Source organism: Pezoporus wallicus, unplaced genomic scaffold (assembly GCF_028554395.1).
Source record: "Pezoporus wallicus isolate ANWC-B61680 ecotype Strahan unplaced genomic scaffold, APGP_CSIRO_Pwel_v1 contig_7068, whole genome shotgun sequence".
Taxonomy (NCBI): Eukaryota; Metazoa; Chordata; class Aves; order Psittaciformes; family Psittacidae; genus Pezoporus; species Pezoporus wallicus.
The window spans coordinates 1,493,308-1,509,195 of NW_026635623.1; the positions used below are offsets into that span (position 1 = coordinate 1,493,308).

Here is a 15,888-nt window from a genome sequence, read left to right on the forward strand (position 1 = left end):
GTCCAGGTGCACTTTGCTCCCTCAGCTTTACTCCAACCGCAAATGCTGAGCACATGAAGAGCAGTGAAATGCTGCCTCTTCAGTAACAGCTGGATGGGAAACAGCCATCAAACCGAAGAAGGGCAATGGCAGGTCCAGGTGAACAGTGCATCACCAGTTGCTTTATCAGGATTTCTTTCTTTTGAGCACTGAGGAAGTTGCCAAGGAGGAAACAGCGTCCTTCCTACCTCTCCAGGAACCTCAGGCACTCCTCCAGACATACAGCTTCCACCTTCTCACTCAGGCTCTCACTGACATGCCAGGCAGCCTGCGTCTTCTCTGTTAGTATCTGTAGATTTCAAGGCATGAGAGGAGAGCAGACCAAAGCCATTTGTTCCCTATGCAGTGAGCAGGAATACATCCTACCCCTCATGCTGCTGCATATCCCCCTGCCTTCTGGGTAACAACTTCAGGTTTGGTTTTGAGAGCCTTTGTGGAAATAAAAGGAATTTTTAGGAGCCTGATTTTAATGTCTGATCCTTTACCTTTGCTACCGTCACTTTCATTGTAGTCAACAGGCTGGAGTCAAGTCCTGTGCTTGGGGAAGAGCCTATCCCTATAGATGTTCTCTGCTAGCTATGTCCAGCCTGGCAGCTCAGCTCAGTCGAAGACCTACTATCTGCAGGAGCACCTGCACTTCATTGTGACACCCTCACAGATGAACTTGGATTCAGATGCTATAAAGAAGGTTAGGCAGCTCTCACTGCCCTGCTCCTCCACCAGGAGTGACTGAAGAAGACAGGCATCATCTCCCCAGCCATCACCTCTCACACCTGACACAGCAATACACGTTAAACCCTGCCGTGTCTGCCTCACCATGCTGACCCCAGCTGGGGAGCCCAGGTGCCTGTGTGCCAGACAGCCAAAATCCACTCCCTATTGGGCAGCCTGGAGCAGGTGGTAATGTAATGCTGCCCATTAGTTGCTCCATGGAAACAAAAGCTTGCAAGGGGAGGAGAGCCAGATGGATAAAAGGAGACAGATGGGCTCATACACTGCGCTCTCCTAGTGCTCTGGGAAGCACCAGCCGCAGACAAAGGGTGACTCACATCAGGAACGGGTTTTTCCACTGCTCACAGCAGATGTAACAGTTCACCCAAATGGACGGGATAATATATGCCAGCCCAAAGTGTCAGGAAACCACAGCTGATGAGTTTCCATGACACCTTGTTCATTTTCTATCTGATCTGTAAGTGTCACCCTGAGAAAATTGATGAGGAGGAGGTAATTTCATAAGGCTTGCCTATTTATCCAGGCTTTTCCATCACCTGCCCTAGAGCATCCTAGCCTGTCAGTTACATACATAACAGAGCAAAATTTGGTCATGCTTCAGCATGGCCAAATGTTGCAGATATGAGGACTACAGCATTCAACCAGGCTTTGGCCTGATTCCCTTTAGAAACTTTTGTTCTGTCAGCTAAAAGTGGGAAATAAAAAGCTACCCTAGAACAGGTGCATCACTGAGTACATCGCTGCTCCACCGCTCCAAGGTGATGGGGCAAGGTGAGGAGGGAGCAGTCGTCTCCGTGAGCTCTGCACATGGCACCTGGGTCTGAGTTGGGTCAGAAAAGCCTCTTTTTGCCAGATGAAGCTGTATCCTTTCCAGGAAGGCCAGCTGCTATTGATCTGCAATGGCCACCACCAGCCTCCAGTGGGGTGCCTGAGGTTGTCTGCCATCCGAAAAGACCATGGGGCTACTTCCCTCTCTTGTGACCTGAAACAGGACAGCCACTGTGGTGGTGGCAGGAAAGAAGGATACAGTCACGGCAGCTACAGCCTGTCCCTGATCTCTAGCATCACTTGAGCATGTAAACCCCGGGATTTATTTTAAGCCTTTTGAGAGTCTTTATCCAAATGCCCTCTGGCCGTGGTATATACTGCTCAAACACCAGCAGAGCATGCTTCTGCAATGCCCTTTGCACATTCACCTTCACTGTGCTCTGCAGTAGTCCCTTGCACTGGCTAACCCATCAGGGCAGCAGTCACATTTGCACTGCCACATATGGGGACCTGCCATGGCTCAACAGCTTTCACTGGTTTTATAGAGGTGCTCTGCAGAACATACACTATGACTTCCCAAACAGGTTACATGAAAATCCAGGTGAATATATAAAAATGCAGCTTCAGCTTGAATCAGCTAATCTCAGCTCATCATTTTTTACGTAGTTTAGTTTAGTTCTCTTTACAGATGCACAAGACAAAAACAAGTCTGGGAGCAAACAGATACAGTTTAAGGATGGCACCTAACTTGCAAACTTTTAACACATCAAGCTTAGCCCAAGACATGCAAAACTGGGTCTTGCCAAATACCTACATATTTGTGTGTGAAACCATGACTGCCCCAAACTACAAGAGCTTTTCAGTCCCCACCAGTTTACCTGAATCACTGCAGCATCTGCACAAGGGGGTTTCCCAATATCAAAGGCTTCTTTCAGGGCTTTCCCTACTTCCTTCTAAATATTGAAAGAACAGAGAAAAAAACAGTTGAGATATAATGGCATTCGTTAAGAGTTAGGTTTCCCAGCCTCATTATGCATTTGGACTAGATGAATTTCTGCCTCTATTTTTTGGCTGTCTCATTTAACCCAAAGCCTGGCTATTTTCCAGCTGACCTAATAACATTATTCTGTTTTGTTCTACATTGTTTGTTTGAGCTTAAATGATTTGCAGCTTCCTTTCATCCCAGTGTCAGCTCGGGTTATCTACAGTCTTCCCTAGTTCGCTTAGCTCAGATGAAGGCACCCACACAGCAAAACAACACTTAGACATTATTCTGTGCTGCCAGCTACTGTAGCTGAGATTTTCCACCCTTCCTAGCTCCAACCAGCATCCGCATAAACCAGCCAGCATTAATTAAAAGCATTCCCTCACTTGAGCTAGGGACTTGTGAGTGCCAAGAGGAGCTGGGTTAGTGTTTAGAGCTACTGTCATGGTGAGATGAGCCCCATGAGGCTGCATTCTGGGAAATTTCCCAAGACTTGGCTGGCTTATGTTAGTTTGAATGGGCTGTAAAACCAAAACTAACAGTGCAGAGAAAGGCCTCATTGCTTAAAACAGGATCTGACCTTTCTAGAAGCTTTAAACTCAAAAGTCTGTCTCGCTTATTTATTCTTTCATTTCTCCATCTTCCCCCAAGGAAATAGAAAGAATGTAAAGTCTGATCTTCCCTTTCTGTCTTTGATCTTTTCTGGCTGATGAATTAGGAAATCTGTGGCTGTCACTTAAGAATTTCATCAAAAGTATACTCAAAAAACTGCTCTGCATACTCACTGAAGTGTTCATCAAAGACACATAAGGAGTTGTAAACAACCCAAGAAGAATTCCTTTCTTCCCGAGTGCCATCACCTGACAGTGAGCAATTGTGTAAATGCAACATGCTGAGATAACACATCCCAGCCGAGCTGCACAAACATTTCTAGCCTCCCACAGTTGCACACTAAAATGTGTCAGCTTAAGCCAACACAAAGATCTTGCTCCCCAATGGGACAAAGCACACATTTAGTTAGCAACTGCAAGGCAGTAACTTGCTGAGCCATGGTACTCAGACACATCAGATGATGTGTCTGAATTAATACAAACACCTCAGGCACCAAAGCTCCAACATGGAGAGGAACAGAATTTCTGCTGTAATAAACAGACCCAGTTTCCTCCTTGTTCCTCCCTGTCTGACCAAGACACGGCACCCAATGCTGTAAAGCTTTAGATCCATGGGTGACCAGCTCACCTGTGCTGACTGCCCCACCAACCACTTCCTCTCGGAAAATGCAGAGGGCTGAGTTATAGATTGTGTCCCTCATCTGTCCAGCTGCTGTTCTAACATATGCAAAAACTTAACATCCTTGAGACCCCTACATCATTATTGAATGAGGTCAAAATTGGCTAAGATGCTCAGCATGTGTGGGAGTGCACCACCAATACAGCAGCAGGCAGGGGGGCAGAACAACCACACAGCTTTATTCATTTGACAGCAGCAGAGCCTCAGCCCAAACTCCAAAGCACATGAACTTCTCAGCCCTCCTTTCATCTACCTGAAAATATGAAGGGAGGGAAAAAGACGCAAACCCAAGTGATCCTTTGCAGGCCAGTGTAAACCTGCCTTGAGTTTTTGTCCATGTGTGTACATCTGGCCCTGCCATCTCCATTTCTGGACAAAGAGACAGCTTTGAGCTGAGGCTGCTGAAGCAGGTGACAGAAAGTTCATTTTCCACCTCTCAGTACCAGAATGAACCGTGACATCATGCTGGAGGGTTTGCCTTACACTCATGTAAAATTCCCCACTACAGCAAGGCAGTGACAGATCAACACCCAGTCAATGGCACCATCATTTCTAGTTCCCCAACCTTGCAGCCTCAGAAGGCACAAAGCCCCCTTGCCCTGGACATGTGCAGATTGAGGGAACACTGCCTCTGTGCAGCACTGTCTGAGTTCCCCACAGGGGTGTTTGGAAGTGGTTTTGAGTCCCACGTGGCATCTAAACTCTCAGCACCTTCAGATGTGGTCAGAGTTCTCATCACTAATTTCTGTTTAAAGTGCTTTCAGTCTGCACAGGTATCAGGCCGGCACTAGCAGTGATAAGCCAGGTATTCACAAGCAAAGCAAACCATAGCTTATTTTGGTCAGTCTCTTTTCTTTTAGAAAAACTTAGTCATCCACTGAAGTGACAAAACACACACCAGGTGATTTACAGTCATGATTATATACTACAGTCACCCAGAGATAACTGACTGGATATTTGCTCTTGGGCAGCTTCCTGTGTATTTGGAATAATGAAGGGCTGGAGTATCCTAGAAAAAGAAATAGAAGGATAAAACAAGTTTTATCAGCTATTCCACTGAGCTGAGTAAAGAGACATCCATCATTTTTCCATATGGAGTCAGCTCATCCCTACTTAATCTCATTAGCTTGAACCTGGAGCTGGTCCTAAGTTGGCCAGGTTTGAAGCAAGCCAAGATTCTGCTGTGCCACACACTCCGGCAATTCCAGCTCTGTTTTCTATGCACAACATGGCACTGTGTAGAGCTGCAATGTTCTACATTCAAGGTGGCACAAAAAAATGCAGCCAGCTCAGGGCAGCATAGTACAACCATGGCCAGATCTAGGTGAGCCTGCTCCATGCATGGTGTATCAGGAAAACAGCTCATGGTTAAACAAAAGCTTTCTCCAGCTCTTACATTAGAGTGAACAAAAAAAAAGTTTAAGTTCTCCATCACTGTTAGTCAGCATCTTTGAGGGCTTGTCAATGACCCAGTGACTTGCTCTAAGGTAACCTTAGCACTACCCTGAGTAGTCATTTCCTTCAACAAAATGGGTTCTAAAAACAGACCTTAAGAACATGTGGTCTTCCCCAGGGTAATGATTAGAAACAGGCCATAGGGATCCTCATTGTTAAACCCTAAAATCAGCAGGCTTTAAGCATCCTGTCACAAGCTGGCACTTCTATTTCCATGTTTGCCACTACCTTCATGCTCTCCTTCAGGAAATAGGTCTTGAGGAAAATCTCTGCAATTGAGAGTACTTTCCCTTGGCTGATTCAGCAGTTTGCCATGGAATTTCCCCTCCTCTGCTCCCAAGGGGCTGGTGGAAAGGGAAAGCAAGTGATTTAAGTATGGTAACTCCTGCTGTTGCATTTTGGCTTTAGCTGAATCTAATAGGCCACGCTGAGTTTTCCAAATAGCATGGTTTCCCCTGGAGCTCCCCGTTGCTACAATGCATCTTTCCTACTTCATTTGTATTCCATGTGCTTCAATAACATTCTTCAAAGGGGGAGCTTTGCTGAGAAAAGAGAAATGCTGCAGCCCTGGAGCTGAGGTCAGCAGTGAGATCACAAGGCAGGAAGCCCTGCTCTGACCTTACTTGAGGGCTGTACCGGGTGTGCAATAGCTGCAGGATTGCTTGTGCCGGGCTCTGGAAATAATTGCTGTAGCCTCAGCAGTGTTAGTCCAGCAGGACGGGGAAGGCTGTGAGGGCAAAGCCTGCAGCCTCAATATCGTGCATAGCTGAGGCAAAAGGGCTATTAAAACCCCCACTGTGGGCTCATTAGCAGCTGGAGAGAAGAGGAATAGCATCCTGAAATGGCCCTCAAGAAGGAAGTGGATTTCACCCATAACCCCTTTTCTTCCAGATACATTGGCTTCTGAGCAGAGTAGATTGCAGCAGTAAAAAGATGCATCAGAGAGACAGAGGGAGATTTGCAAACGTCCCAGTATCTCTTTGCTAAGCAGCAAGGGCAGGGCAGCATCCTTTTGACAGAAGATAGTCATGGAGCTTCGTTCTGGGCTCTGTAATGAAACTTGGCCAAGATAGAGAGCTTGGACTCAAGCACACCTGAGCCGAGCTGGCTCATCTAGCAAGAGAGCAGTTAATTTAATAACAGGAGTTTTAAAAACATGTGAATAAAACATGCAGATTGGGGTAAAACTCTTACCCCAATCTTCGTTCTTACCTTGGCGACTGCAAGTAACTTTTCCTCAGTCTTCAAAACAATCCACAGGAGACACTGTACACCAAAGGAAAGGCTGTGCTGGGGGGTCTGTCTGGGTCTCAGATGTGTCTCGTTGCCACTGTGTACAGAAACAAGAGCAGAGGGGCAGCTTCCCACTGCTCCACAGCCCATCACCCGCCGGGCACCCCCTGCTTGGCTCCACGGCAAAGCAAATGAGGTGCCCTGGAAGCACCCAGTGGTGTTTGCAGTGCCAGGGCAGCTGCAGCATGGGATTTATTATCATAACCTTTTGTCAACTATTCTTCTGTGCTCTTTCTTTTCCTTCTTCCTATATTTGCTGCCCAAATTACATATTTTGCTCATTGTTTCCCTTTCCCCTTCCCTCATTGCTGCTGCTGAATTCCTTCATGGGCTTGGGCAGAGTCACCCAACCATGCTTTCATGGATGTACCATTTTACAAGTGTCATGTATTCTCTCTGAATTAAATAAGAAGCAGCTATATACCAGGACAACTGCAACTACACATGGGCTTTCATTAGGGTTGTAACTGTACTCAAAGAGGAAAACCCAAATAGTTAAGTTTGGAATCTTTGCTGTTTTTAGTTCCACTTTCTTCACCACATTCTGACCTTACTACAGTCATGGGCTGCTTTTTCTTTTTTTTTTTTTTTATTGAAGGAATTCAGCGTTTGCATAAGATTTTTGTTCCTGTCTTTGAGCTTTCCTTTATATATTTAGATTACATAATTATTCACCTCCAATTCCATGCAAGTTTTCAATATTTCATCAATCCGTCACTCAAAAATTTTACCATTTTAAAAGCAGCAGTAGAATGGGTGTATCCTAGCCACATGTCTCCCATGGAGGTGTTCAAGGACGGGTTGCACAGAGACTTGGGTGACATGGGTGACATTTGACCCATTGAGTGTGAGGCATCCCTGCCCATGGCAGGGGGGGTGGAACTTGATGATCTTAAGGTCCTTTCCAACCCTAACTATTCTATGAGGACTATGAGGACAGCATGCACCAGCATGTACTCACCACCCTGCCTCCCTCCTTCTGGAGCTGGTGAGGGGAAGACCCCACCTGATGAACTGCTAATCGAGCATTTATAAGTGCAATCAACACCGGGAACAAAGGATGGAAACTTGCATGGAAGCAGTCAAAAGGGCTGAAAACTATTAGGGTATAAGTAGATTGGAGCTGTAAAATACCAAAGTAACCAGGGACTCAGAGAATCAAACACCTCATCTACCACTGTCACACAAAAAGACATCACAAGAAAGCTTCAGGCTTTGATGACACCCACAGACTTTTAATTCACATTGAGACAAAAGGTCCCAGATGTGCTGCTCTTCAGATCACGGGGAAAGCCACATCCATTTTCTCAATCTTGGGCAGGAATTTAATAACCTGCTATATGTTTTTCTTGTTACCTAAACACTAATGCAGAAAATATAAAAACAACTGGTCAAACTACAAGCCAGATAAAGCAGCAAGAGAACCATGGAGCCAACAAGAAAAGTTGCAGAGCACCATGATGACATAAAGGCAAGAGAAAATTATACTGGGGTAACTGGAGTATCATCGACCTTGCTAAAACAGTCTTAATACAAGAACAGAAACTGGTGAAGAAGGCAGGACACCATGCATGTCCAACAGGAGTCCAGCAGAGAAATAACTGCCTACCTCTGGTAAGCCCCTGAGCCCAATACCAATGACTTAGAAAAAGGCAGTACTGCAATGCAAAAAGGATCTGATTCTGAGAGCACAGAAGATAAAGCAGGGAGTGGGCAGGTCTAAACTCAACAAGAGTCCTGAACATCACTGCCTTACCAGGAAGCAGGGATCATGCTTGGAACTGAATAGAGACATAGAAAAAATGTACAGAAAAGGAAGTCCTTCAAACATACCTTTTATACATTTTAAGGCCCCATTCATAAACTAAAAGGCATTGGCTGAAGCTGAAATGGCTACTGTCAGTAAGCATGGCAAGGTGAGAAGACAAAGAGGCATGACAGCAGTAGGTGTAGGTGCTGAGCAGTCCTGCTTCCTGAAAGACATCACTTCTGTGCTCCAGGCTGGGGAGGAATGACATTTCCAGTTGAATCAGATGCTGGTTTAATGCATTCTCATTTGCATTAGCAGAGGAACTCAGCGGGGGAATTCGGGCTGTCATGTACTGTATTAGCTGTTCCTCCAGTTCTTTCCTCCAGAAGTTTGGACTCCAGGTGGAAACAGGCCCAGTCTCTTGGCTCCTGCCAAGCCACTCTGCTTCCTTCTGCTTCTCCCACTTCAGTGATTCCCCCACTGACTGCAATGGCTCCAGGAACATCCTACCACTTCCACTGAACGCTTCACCCACCACAGTCCACATTCGTTCAGCCAGTAGCTTATAAAGTGATTCAGACTTTCCCATCTCATCGTTTCCAGAATGCTCCAGATTATAAATATGATGACAAGCTTCAAGAAATTTTCCTTGCTCAATGAACCCACAGATGGCTTCTTCTGCAACACAGAGAGTAACAAGACAACTTAATGTTTCTTCACTCTTCTATAGGACCCATCACTTTAATATCTGAGTACTGAAGCATGTAGTTTATAAGTATCCCAAAATTCCTCAGAACCTACACAAGATCACCTCCCGTAAGGTCTAGCACTAGGACCTCTCAGTTTCCTCAGGGCAAGCAGTTTCTTTCCTCTTGCTTTCTTTCATCCTTTCTCCTCCAGGCTAACTAAGCCTGCAGACTAGTCATCTGTAGCTTTCTGCCATCATCCCAGCAGACCTCCTCATGTGAGCAATGCAGGTTCATTAATGACCATGAATGTATCTTTTGTCCAGAAGAAAAGCATTAGAGAAGGGACATCTTCTGCAAGAGCCAACAGGTGAAAGTCAAGCCTAGAAGGAATCCTCTGCCTTCTCTGCAGAAACCCTGGCAGGACCAAAGTGCTGCAGGCTGTCTTGTGAGGTCGCTCCTGCCTGTTCACAGTCTGGTAGGGTGTCATTCCTGCCAGTGAGCTCTTGTCTTAGACTGGGACTGCACAGCCCTCTCCCTGCCATGACTTTTCAACCAGGCCAAATGGCCAATGTGCTATTTTGCCCAAAGGTGAAAATTGGAAGGTGGGCTACCTATCTGCACTGTCTCAGCAATGAGAATTCACATAACCCGCCCATGACTTCCATGTCTGCAAGAAGCTGTGGCGACTGAGCCACTGTCCTGATCACCAGACACCCCACCAAGACAGACACAAAATCCTTGAAGTTCAGTAGTTGCAAGAAGTTTTCCACCAGTGCTTGTTTCTGAAGTATCTTACCCACCACAGCCAGCCCACCACTAACAGTTAAATGTAATTTCACAACAGCTGCAGATTAGGTCCTATGCATTTTATAGATGACAAAAATGAGCAATAAAGGGTTAAGAAGATTTGTCCAAAGGTATCTGGAGCAGAACCCAGAGGAAAAATCAAACCTGATGAAAACCCAGGGAAAGTTAAACAAGGCCAGAAGCAGTGGGACTCTGAAGCGTATTCAGGATACAGCTTTGGGTATAGAGTGAAGAATGAGAAGCATATGAGCTTCCGCTATCAGAATCATAGAATACTAGGTTGGAAGGAACCTCAAGGATCATCTGGTCAAACCTTTCTTGGCAAAAAGCTATCACCTGTACCTTAACTTTCATCTATGAAAATGCCTCATCTATGTAATAAGAATAAAATCAAACAGGACTGGAGGAACAAATGTGACACAAAATAGAGAAGGGCTGATGCAAGGATCTTCAGCAAAACAATGGGCAAGCTGCTCCAGAGGGGTCTAACAAGCTGCACTTGTCCTACCTCAATACAGGCAACACACAGGAGATGTTTACTGGGAACAATTAATTCATGTACAACCTACCTCCCCCTCCCTGCCTATGGAAGAACAGCACAGTCACACTCAGCAGTGTGTCAGTCATAAGTACACTGTTTTTCTCACAAGACATATCAGGAGTCTTTGCAGGGGTAAAAATAAGAACAGCAAGAGAAGTACTTGTGAGTCAAAGGGCAAGTGAAATACAGAGCAAGCCCACAGTTCATGAAGGACAAGAACTCAGGTGAAGGATTGGGAGGAGGGAAGTGTAAAGCACCTACTCCAGAAACTAACAAAAACAAGAGCCTGCAGTGCTGGGAGAGGCAGAGAAGGTCCAGGACTGTATCCAGAGATAACTTCAAGGTTACCTGCAGGCACCCTACCCTCCACTCCCTTCCTACTGGTTGCCATCTTCAGCAAATTCCCTGCCATCTCCACACCACCAGCCTTCTCTTCCGCTGCCTCTTTTCCACTGGCCACCACCTTCAGCAATTTTCCTGTCATGTTTTTCAGCTTCCCTCTCCTCTTTGCTTCTTGCTGCTTCTTCTCCTCATGTGTGGCCCTGGGCAGCATCCTTACATTTTCCCCGGCTGCTTTCTCCCACTTGCTGCCTCTTCCTGCAAAGGCTCCCCAGAAATACTTTGTCTTCCTCATCATCCGAGCAGGTTCAGACACCTTCTGTCCAACTGAGAACACTATCAGAAAACAAGAGTTAGAAATGTTAGAAAAACATGCAAGGTGATCTTAGCAGCTGTCTGCAAGAGAAGTCATTTCTCCCAGATTTGTATTTTCTTTCTGTGCTGCTACAGGCTTCAGCAGCCTTCAAAGAAGTGGACCCTGGTTCCTGCCCATGCTGGGTGAGGATATTTTTATAGGCTGCCTGCCCTTTTATGTAATCTCTCTCTCTCTTCTAGGAAAATGATGTCAAAACCTCACCCCAATCTAACCACCAGCACTGGGGGAAAGCCAGCGGGATTTTCAGCATTTTCTAAATTACTAAAGCATCCCTGTGTGCTGCCAGTTGTTTCAATGACAATCTTCTCAGTTTAAGGGAGTTGATTATTAATAGTTTCTATGAAGGACTTATATCTTTCCACCCATGTGCCCCAGCTGCACCTGAGCTCTTTCTTGGCAGGGAAATCACGCCTGGCACTGTAGCCAAATTTTTCCTCACCTCCCAGCAAGCCTGGTGTTAGCCAACAGGGAAGTAAAGCCCTGGAGAATGGACATTGGTCTTCATGTTTTAGCAGCACCATTCAGAAGAGATAAGAGCCATCTCAGCCTTCTGGATTCTGCAATTTCATAGCAACTATATACACTATTTCATATTATTTTACATTTATAAACACACACATACATATATATATAAATGGCATAACATTATAGCAATACACATGCGTATGCACACATATAGGTCTATTCACCAGCCAACATCCACAGTGAAGAGAAAGAAGTATGCCCACTGAGTGCAAGGACCCTATTGGCGAGTCCAGGGCTGCTAAAGGTTCTGATCACAAACCTCAGAACACAAAGAAAACCTTTCCTACACAGAAAGTACCATTTAACTCAGGAGCATATGGTCAAAATAGATTTTCAAAAAGTCCCTGCATTGCTGTGAGAAAGACACCTCACTTGGAGATAAGCTGAACTGCTGCCCTTACCATGCTCTCTTTGCTTGGTAGTTACAAACTGGTTTTTATTTTTCCATTCCATTATCATAAAAATGAAATCAAGAACTTGAGGATTTTCATCATTTGAGCACAGTCTTGCATTACCCATTAACAAGCTGTACTGATTCAAAACCATACACTGATTTTGGGGGGTATGCATTTAAGAGGCATTTTTTTCCATACAGCATTCTAAATACGTGCATTCACCTTTCTGGGTTTAACGCCCGCAGTTTCTTCCAGGATTTTCTACATTTGCGTGACAGTAAAATTCCACTAGTTTCCTACTTGGAAAACAAGTAAATGTTATGTTGTTCTGGCTCTTTTACCAAGTGCTTAATTCCACCAGCATGTTATCATGGAGCCATTTGATTCATTTGTAATGACAGAGAGGAGGAAATACATTTCATTTGGAAGGACGAACAGAAATTCCAGCAGTGGTGATACATGTGAGTTGTTGCCAGTAGGAAGTACTGAGGTTGCACAACACAGTGTTTTTCCCAGGTTGTGAAAAGAGTTGAAAGGTGAGAGGATTTATGTACATTCCATTTTGACCTTAATTTTTAATCGGCTGAAGTTAAAATATTTCTTCTGTAATATTATAGCTGCACTGTATATGAATACAAGACGGAGAAGGAGGATTAGTGATGCAGAGATGTATTCCAGGCATGCTGAAACCCTTCACCAACATTTTCCCATGAAAATTCCAACACAATGTGTTTATGTTTCACTTCATCAGCATTTTTCCAACAAGCCAGCTCTAACAAAAAACATTTCCGTAGACTCTCTGTGGAAGGAAATTGGATGTCATAGCACCAGTGCTGCAGGCAAGATTCTCTGCAGTATACAGATTACAAACACACTACAGTTGCAGATCATGCCCAAAACTGGGGCAACATGATGTATGGGAATTGCTGTATTTTCCCAGAAAACTTCTTTCAAGGGAATACAATATGAGCCTGTGGGGAGTGGCTGAGCAGAGATGGGCAGATTTCCTGAGGCAAGGACCACTTCTTACTCCATGGCCCACTCACTCCACCCAATCTAAGCCATGGTAGCCACTCCCCAAGATGAGAGTGCCCTCAGAGCACATCCTTGAATACTGTCACACCAACAACCAGCTGACCTGTTCTATCTTTACCTTGTTCACAAACCAGGGCCAATGTGTATGCATGGGCAAAACAGGCAGCTGACTCAGGGAGAAGGCAGGTAGGAGCACTCTATGAAGGGACAGCAAGTTGGGGATGGCCTTTCTGACTGTGGGTGCTGAGGCCGTCAGCAGCATGAGGTGACACCATATCCCTCCTGTGGCAGTGGGAGCAACAATCCATCATCACCCACTCTGCATACCTCTGCTCACAACTACTTTCCAAAGGCAAGGATTGAAGTATGGCATCAATGACAGGGAATGGAATGTACCAGGAGAGGACAAAGGAGCTGCCAAAAGGCCACCCAGCAGCCTGCTTTTCTGGGTCTATGTGCCTTAACAGCATATGCAGGGTGCACAGGTCTCTCTCCCCTCTGTCTCTATGAGCTATTTTACTGCTCAGGTTCTGCCATTAAACGTGGGGATGATCTGCTCTGCAAGAACATCTTCTACCACAGTGCTCTCACTAATGGTTTTATGCCTAGATAAGCAAAGTCTGCAAGGAAGCTACACCTTTACAGCAAGGGAGCTGAAAAGCATCACGATCAAACTATAACAAAGGTTTTTCACAAAGCATTAACATAACACAAAGGGATTGTTTGCTGTCCAAAACCACCATCTTGAGGAGGGAAATTGGGACATTGCTATATTTCACCTGCCTCTTCCATGGGCTCCTGAGCTGCCCACCCAAGGGGAGTCCTTCCAAGCAGAAAGAAGGGCAGTAGGAAACCACAAAGACATAGCACAGTGACAAGCACTGTTCTGCTTCTGAGCAATCTCCTTTGTCAGGTGTATCGAATGAGCCTCCTCTTCCTCAAAAGGCACTTCTTGGAAGCCTGTCCCAGCCCCTTCTTCCTGGTGTTTCAATGCCTCTATTTATCCTCAGTGCAAGGTTCTGCAGGGGGTTCATTCTCCTTCCCACCCTGACCCATGCTATGCTTACTGCAAAAGAGCAGTTTGTCTTCCGGGACCATCCCCAGCATTCAGGAGTTTCCCCCATTGCCTGGAGATCCTGGAAAAGCCCACAGCCTCCCCACGTCACTGAGCCTGTGTTTCTATCTCTGAAAAACTGTAATTCCTTTGTCTGGGGGATGTTTCACTCAACCAGTGAATAGCTCAGATAAATTTTTATATTGTTTCTCTATTGACTTAACTCTTTATCTTGCTGCTTCCCCTTTCTTTTGCATTTATAGATAAAATCTCTTCATAATAATTGGGTTGTGTGCCTGACCTGAACAATAGCTGTTTGGTCTGGATGCTAATCAGATGAAGTCAGATTATTAGCACTTCAAATTAAATGACTTTGCAAGAGTCCAATTACGTTACTATTCCAATTCCAGCAATGCAGTGATGTCCCTGCTTGCTTTGCAGGGACTCTGCATGAACACAGTCAGGCATATACAATGGAAACTTTGTGCTCAGTAGCATCTGTTCTATGAAATACACTTGGTCCTAGCAGGCGAGCTGGATCTGCAGTATCTGGGGGTGTTTTCAACTCCCTTCTTGCTTCCAGAACATGCTGGTACTCTCCACAACTTTGAATCAAAGGCATAATTGATGGCGGAAAGGAATATTAATTAAGATAATAAAACACGCAGAGCATGGCACAGAAACACGGTGGTTCCCTAGGATACAAACTCACACAAAACCACTTTGGGAAGCTATGCTGTAGTCTGACAATGCATTCCTCCACCCACATGCAGCATCTTTGATTTCATCAGTAATCAAAGAACAGCCAGTCTGTATTACAAGCAAGGTAGGCTTTTTGGAGAGAGAGAAAATGAACAAACAGCACAAAAATACCCTCCCCTCCAGTTTGAAATTGCAACTGGCATTGCCATAGCGGTCATATGCAAGAGATGACTTCATTAGTTGTGCAAAATTAGCTGTTGGCCATTCTGTGGAAAGCATATATTTATTTTTATTTCCTAAAGAAATGAGACAATGCAGCCACAGGTTGCATGCATCTCTGTGTTCATCTGATCCCCTGACAAACTTTGAATGGCTTGTAAGGCAGGTTTAACCAATTTTAAAGCTAGTTTTAACCAAACTGACAGAGAGTGGCTGACACAAAATAGTGTATCATGAAAATATATTGCTGAGGAGAGAACATAGACCTTCACTGTTCCTGCTGAGAAACAAAACATGGCACAGCCTGTATCAGACACCAGAGACTCCACTCAGCAGTTCAGTTCCAAGGTACACAGACATGGTTTTCTTGGCTCTGCTCCTCGCCAAATCCCCTGTTGACTCTTCAGAGAACCTCTGTGTGTGCACGAGTAAATAAAGCAGCAGAAATGTTTAATACAAGCAACCTTTCCCATAGCAACAGCTGAAACAAAGCTGCTTCCCTGTGGCACCTCCTTGCCCCAGGCTGCACCCTCTTGCCTCCCCAACACCTGTGCTACATCAAACAAGCCAAAGAGCTGTGACTTTGGAGCTAATCTGGAGCTGCCATTGCTGCCTGACAGCCATGGTTAGAGCAAAGGGGAAATAAGGAATGTTCTTCTTTCTGCTACTGAGCATGTTCACTTGAGTAGCTCTTCTCCAGCCAGCCACTGATTTTCATCCCGTTTTGCAGAAGTTAATCTGACACTTCTGTCCTGCCCTGGATTTGTCTGAAACTGAAGGAATTCAGTTTATGATGAGGAAACGGATGGATTGATAGACAGACAGGCTGCATGGTCCCAGCAGTTTCAGAAACCATACTAAAGTCCTAAGAATAAGTTTCCCAAAGAACTGAAT

The 15,888-nt window shown here is 45.2% G+C and overlaps 1 protein-coding gene across 2 annotated transcripts in view; it reads right to left on the bottom strand.

The window, feature by feature from the left end:
• The window catches only part of LOC130592658 (uncharacterized), a 42,920-nt gene that overhangs the window by 14,227 nt on the left and 12,805 nt on the right, over positions 1–15,888 (bottom strand). For both annotated transcript variants that reach the window (XM_057397147.1, XM_057397146.1), the window contains exons 2-6: positions 10,698–11,024; positions 8,396–8,990; positions 6,482–6,599; positions 2,418–2,492; positions 228–328 (exon numbers count right to left, since the gene is read on the bottom strand). In XM_057397147.1, the coding sequence (XP_057253130.1) occupies positions 228–328; positions 2,418–2,492; positions 6,482–6,599; positions 8,396–8,990; positions 10,698–11,024 (1,216 nt within the window). The remainder of the gene's footprint in view (positions 1–227; positions 329–2,417; positions 2,493–6,481; positions 6,600–8,395; positions 8,991–10,697; positions 11,025–15,888) is intronic.